This window comes from Nematolebias whitei, chromosome 19 (assembly GCF_014905685.2).
Source record: "Nematolebias whitei isolate Nwh7 chromosome 19, NemWhi1, whole genome shotgun sequence".
Classification (NCBI taxonomy): Eukaryota; Metazoa; Chordata; class Actinopteri; order Cyprinodontiformes; family Rivulidae; genus Nematolebias; species Nematolebias whitei.
The window spans coordinates 13,376,475-13,382,128 of record NC_056516.1 but is presented as its reverse complement, the minus strand read 5'-3'; the positions used below and the strand labels follow the sequence as shown (position 1 = coordinate 13,382,128).

Genomic DNA, 5,654 nt, shown 5'->3' with positions numbered 1-5,654 from the left:
GAGATTCATGCGATTTAAAACTAAACAAAACATTTTAAAGCATATTCTTCATGTAGCTGTTTGGTTTAAACGTGAAATTCGCTTTGAGTCATCTCTGTACATTCACTGTTTCTCTGAATTAATTCATTTTCATACACTCGGGAATCCCTGTGTTCTGTGGGGGGGAGGGGGGAGACCCGGGGGGGTGGGGGTGGATTTAGAGTCAGACAGACAGCAGAGCGGCTGTTCCGAGCTGCGCTGATCCTTCACTCTCTACCACCTGCCTCTCCCAGAATAACCCCACCGACACCCCCCACCCCCATCCCGAAGCAAGGAGGCGGACCCCCCCTACACACGCGCGCGCGCTCAGCCAGTGCGCCACTTGCAGAAGGTTTTGTTGTTGGCATCAACAGGACAGGTAAAGGAGGCTCCCACTGATCTGCACCGAGCTGGTTCCCACCCACCTACAACCCCCCAGTGTCGCTCTCTCCCCTCCGCGGAGCCACTTGCATGGATGCGCCATGGCCACGTTCGTCTGCCGGGTCCAGTTCTTAGACGACACCGATCCGTTCAACAGCACCAACTTCCCAGAGCCGACGAGACCCCCCCTGTACACCTTCAGGGAGGATATCCCCCTCATCAACCAGCTCGCAGGCGTCCACAGGCTGCTCAGAGCTCCACACAAGGTAGGACCATCCTCTGGAAACATTTACCGCACACAAACAACAACAACAACAACAACAACAAACAGATTGAAAGAGGTTTTAATGACAGGACGTGAGGCTGGAGCAGAGAGAAAAGTTCTGGTCTCCCCTTCCAGACAAACTTCCACAGCCAGGCTATTTTCAGAACCAGTGACTCCAGCCTGTGGAATGACACTGGGCTGCAAATGTTTGCCTGAAAGCAGCATCCAGCAGGAGCTTCCTTTGTTTTGGATTAAATATTCTAATTCCCTCCGCCTGGATCATCTGTTCACTCCACTTCTACAGAAGCTGATGGGAATTCTCACATCCATCAGCTTTCTTCAAATGAGTAACTGATGTTTTGGTAAATAAACTTTGTTGAAAGTGTGAAGAGAACAGAGATGGAAAGACAAATTGAAGCTTCTTATGAAACAGGCAGACAGAAGTGCAGACTAGAATATAAGCCTCAGACAAATTGTCAAAAGTTATAATGAAAACACTTTCCAAACGGTGACCGTCATCAACCTCTCGTGGCCAGACTTTTATTTTTATGCACATACAGTAGAAGACATGACAAGTTAAAGGTTAGAGATTTCTTCCTGTTTAAAGGGAGTCATTTCTTTCCACCGTCGCCACCGTCCTGTTCAGGGTTTGAACCTGCTGCTTTTCTTAGATCGATAACTTAACTCTAATTAGCATTTAGTAATATACTGTATGTGATCGTATTGGCTTAAATTGTCAGTAGATCAGATCTGGATCGGTTTTGAATGAGATTCTGACATTATTTTTGTTGTTTAGTCCCCTGGGATAGCGTCCATTGTTCTAAGCTAACTTGAAATAAACTAAACAGCAAACAGAAACTTAAACTACTAGAATGAAGTGAAAAAACTGAAATGAGCTAAAAAAAAAAACGTGGATTTAGCTGAAAAAGCTCAAATTTGCATCAAAAGAACTAAATAGTAGCTGAAAGAGGAGAAAATTTTGAAACTAGCATTAAGCTGAAAGGAGCATAAAAAGCTGAAATTAGCATTAAGAAGTTAAATAGGCTGAAAGTCACAGAAACTAACATGAAAAACTCAATTTTATCTGAAATTAGCTTTAAAAAAAGCTAAAAAGCTAGCTGAAAACTTAGAGCAAGCTTAAATTATCAAAAGAAAGCAGAAAGAACATGTCTGCCCAATTAGGCTTAAAGAAATAGAAATGAGCACAAAAAAGTGGAAATGATCTGAAAAAAGCTAAAATTAACAACAAAAAATAGGTGAAAAGTAGCTAAAACAGCAGACAGAAGCTTAAGTTACCAGAAGGAAGTGGAGAGAGCACATTTTTGCTTAATTAAGCTGAAAAAAGTTGAAATGAGTGCAAAAAATGTGGAATTAGCTGAAAAAGCTAAAGTTAGCATAAAAGCAACGGAATAGTAGCTGAGATAGCAGAAGAAGCTGAAACTAGCAGAAATAAGCTGCAAGGAACATAACAAGCTAAAATTAGCAGAAAGAAGTTAGAAGAAGCACAAAAATATTGCAGCTGAAACGATCACAAACCAGCTTAAAGTAGCTGAAAAAAGTTTAAATTTGCAGAAGGAAGCTGAAAGAAGCTGAAATGTGAAAGGAGCAGTAAAAGGTTGTAAACAGATTTAAAGATTTTGAAGGATGTCAAATGAGCTCAATTCATTTTCTCTGAGAAAAGAATATCAGAAAAGGCTAAATATTTCAAAAAGCTAAAGTTGCACCAACGCCAAAAGTCATACCAGGATTGTCCTGAAAGAGCCGAACGTTTTGACTCATGATTTGTTGAAATAGCACAAAAACTGTGGAACGAGAAAGATGCTGGAAAACGTTCAGAAGAAAATGGATCACAAGAGTGTGAACGCTTCGTAAGTCTCAAACTGAGAGCCGTGACTGAAAGAACAAGACTGTGGATAAAAGCAGCCCATGTGAGATGTTCCTGCAGGGTAGCTGGACTTTAGAGACAGGATGAGATGTTCAGTTAACAAGGAGAGACAGGGAGTAGAGACGCTGCTCCTCTGCGTCAAGAGGGGCCACTTGAGGAGGTGCAGGCATCTGGTAAGGATGCTCCCTGGACGCCTCCCGTGGCATTTCTGTGTTTTCCCGTCATTCCAACAGGTGGCTGCTAACAAGTCGGTGCTGATAGATACATCCAGCGTTGCCTCATTCAGGCACACCCGGTAGTCCAAGTCCCAGAAGATTTGAATCAGTCAAATCATGCAGGTCAAAGATATTCAAATCATCTCAGGTCTAAAAACAACACAGCAGGGTTTCCTCGCCCACATACTGACACTTCGTAGTGTTTTTATCTGTCATCTAAATGCTTAATATTTACAGTTCAAAGTGTAGATTGGTTGGAACTGGGAACATAGTGAGACAGCTCTGTCAGGAAACCAGAATGTTTTTTGTTTTTTTTTCCAAACCCAATCCGTTGCCTGATATTTAAAAGCCACAAAACAAATGAAAAATGGTCCACGGCACAGAAAAGCTCATGATTACAACCTTTGCACGGACAGATGGTGCAGACTGCGCTCGCAATTTTTTTCCCATCAGGAGGAAGACTGTGCACGTCGTGGTGCTTAGATTATAGGGATGGGATGGAACAGTTGTGCACTGTCCAGTTTGAAACTTTGGAGATTCTTATTTTTAATGACCGAGTTGAAGATTTTCAAGGTATTTCTCAACCTTTCTCCCCCGACGCTTTAACTTTCTGCACTCTTCCTATAGTGAAAAGCCTGCCGTGTTATTATGCTGCGATGGGAGCGAGCGCCGGCTGAGCTGCGTCTTAAAGTATAGGTCACTTGTCCCAGGATTCCTGTGGCCGTGGCCTGGATCGTTTCAATGCTTTGTTGTCCTCACTTTAGGTTGCCGTGGTTTTCCTGACCTCTTCCTCTACCTCTTTTTTAACCTCTCTGACCGTGTAAACACACAAACACACAGGCTCGGACGCCAGAACTGAATCAGTGTGCTATTTTCGCCCTAAACTGCCAAACAGATTCACACACAGACGCCGTATTTTACGGCGTGTAAGTCACATCAGTAAAAAAAAAAGCATCACGAAGAGGAAAAAAACATATATAAGTTGCTTTGGCGTGTAAGTCACATTTATTATGTGTTTATTTACTGGTTAAAACAGCTTCATTTTGCCTGGGTGGCACCATCCATCCATCCATCACTGCCGCTAGCTCTCCAGCATTCTTCCACCTGCACCAGCTGAGTGAAGCGAGCGTGCATGGAGGTCTCGCTGTTGCAGTTCTTCGAAATTTAAAGCGTCAGACAAAAATTGCGTTATGAATATGGAAAAAAAAAAAAAAAACGTATATAAGTCGCAGGACTAACAAATCTATGCAAAAAAACTGCGACTTATACACCGGAAAATACGGTAATCCCTATCGTCTTCAAACAGCATGACTCATCAGAGATTTATTTTCTTTTTAAGTCCATAATTCACGTGTAAGATTGAGTTTTCATGTCCAATAAATTTGCACTGAGAAACTGTGGTTCCCCTTAAAACAGCTATAAATCCTGAACTTTAGAGCCCAGCTATTAACTGATTGCCGAAGGGTTCCCAACAAGAGAGATTTAATGGCCACGTGGAACCTCCCCTCAACACTTTGCAGCTCAGAGTTTACTCCCGAGGAGTCGTCGTCCCAGTTACGTAAGGACATCTATAACTGTCGACTCACCGTGATCAGCGGCAGGCAGGCTGTTATTTCAACATGGAAGTAATTACATCCCAGCCCTCCTTTTTTCCCCACTTTGCTTTTCTTCTCTCTTCTGGGAGATTTTGATTAAATGAGTGTAAAGCTACTTTAAGTGTTCCCCTGGTCCATCCTGGAAGTTTTACCATAGAAGAAGAAAAAAAGATCTGCGGTTCTTCTTGTTTTTGAGCCGCCTCACTTCCATCTCACGGGCAGCGTGGTGTGTTTTGTTACCCTAAGCAAGTGTTTTAGGAAAGAAACACCCTTTTTGTGGTGAGCTGCCAGCTTATTGTGTTACAAAGCAGTCTGGTGCTCACATGCCAAGGTTTCTTTATCTGAGTCAAGCATGTAGACAAAGTGCAGAAGACCCAGACAGCTAAAGCCACCAGGACAGGTTGGAGAAAATCATGAACGTGCTACAACGCACAGCGTTTTCGGTGACAAATGTGTAAAAAACGCTAACAGACTGAGCTCAGAAATGCCTTTGTCTTCTTGAAAACTAGGGCAGTGGGACAGGGTGTGATTAACTCCCCACCCACTGTCTCTACTCTTTTCGCCTCAGTCTGAGTTTTACCAGATCTCACACACATGAAAAGTGCAAACAATCCAGTTTTACAGCCGGTGGATTCCCCTTAAAGTGGGAATCTGAGCGTCTTTTTCCTGTTTAGCTGATAAGTCAATTCAATCCGACGCCGCGGCCACAGAGACACCATTGTGTCGCCCCAGTTGAGGACTCTATTCTTTGGTTAAAACCAGTGGTGGAGTCTACGTGAGACGTGGGTATACAGAGTATTATGGGAGCGCCGTTTGTAAAGTTACACAGTCAAAAATTAACAGCAACATTTTGGTTTATTTAGCCTTTAATAAGAAAAAAATAGCCTTTTTTTTCCAAAGTCATATTTTCACCGTGTTATTCATACATTTATAAATGTTATAGTTCCCAACTAAATGTTTAATTTACAGTGCAAGTTCAATATTTAGTTTACAAACTTAAAACTTAACTTGCGAGTTAAATATTTAGTTAGCAAACTATTTAGCTGTAAATTAAATATTTAATTTCCAAGCTAAATATTTATTTTCAAAACTAAGCATTTAATTTCCAAACTAAATATTTATTGTCCAAGCTAAATATTTAATTTCAAACTAAACATTTAATTTGCTAACAAAATATTTAACTCTTAGCTAAATATTTAACTGGCAAGCTACATATTTAGAGCTGAGCTCCTAAATATTTACCTTGCACGTTAAATATTTAGATCAGAGTTACATATTTAGTTAGCAAATTAAAT

General features: G+C 41.5%; 1 protein-coding gene across 1 annotated transcript in view; it reads left to right on the top strand.

Moving 5' to 3' along the window:
• Positions 1-369: 369 nt before the first annotated feature.
• Positions 370-5,654, top strand: part of fhod3a (formin homology 2 domain containing 3a) — a 97,872-nt gene continuing 92,587 nt past the window's right edge. Inside the window, exon 1 of the mRNA XM_037693403.1 lies at positions 370-665. Within this exon, the coding sequence (XP_037549331.1) occupies positions 501-665 (165 nt within the window). The 5' untranslated portion in view covers positions 370-500. The remainder of the gene's footprint in view (positions 666-5,654) is intronic.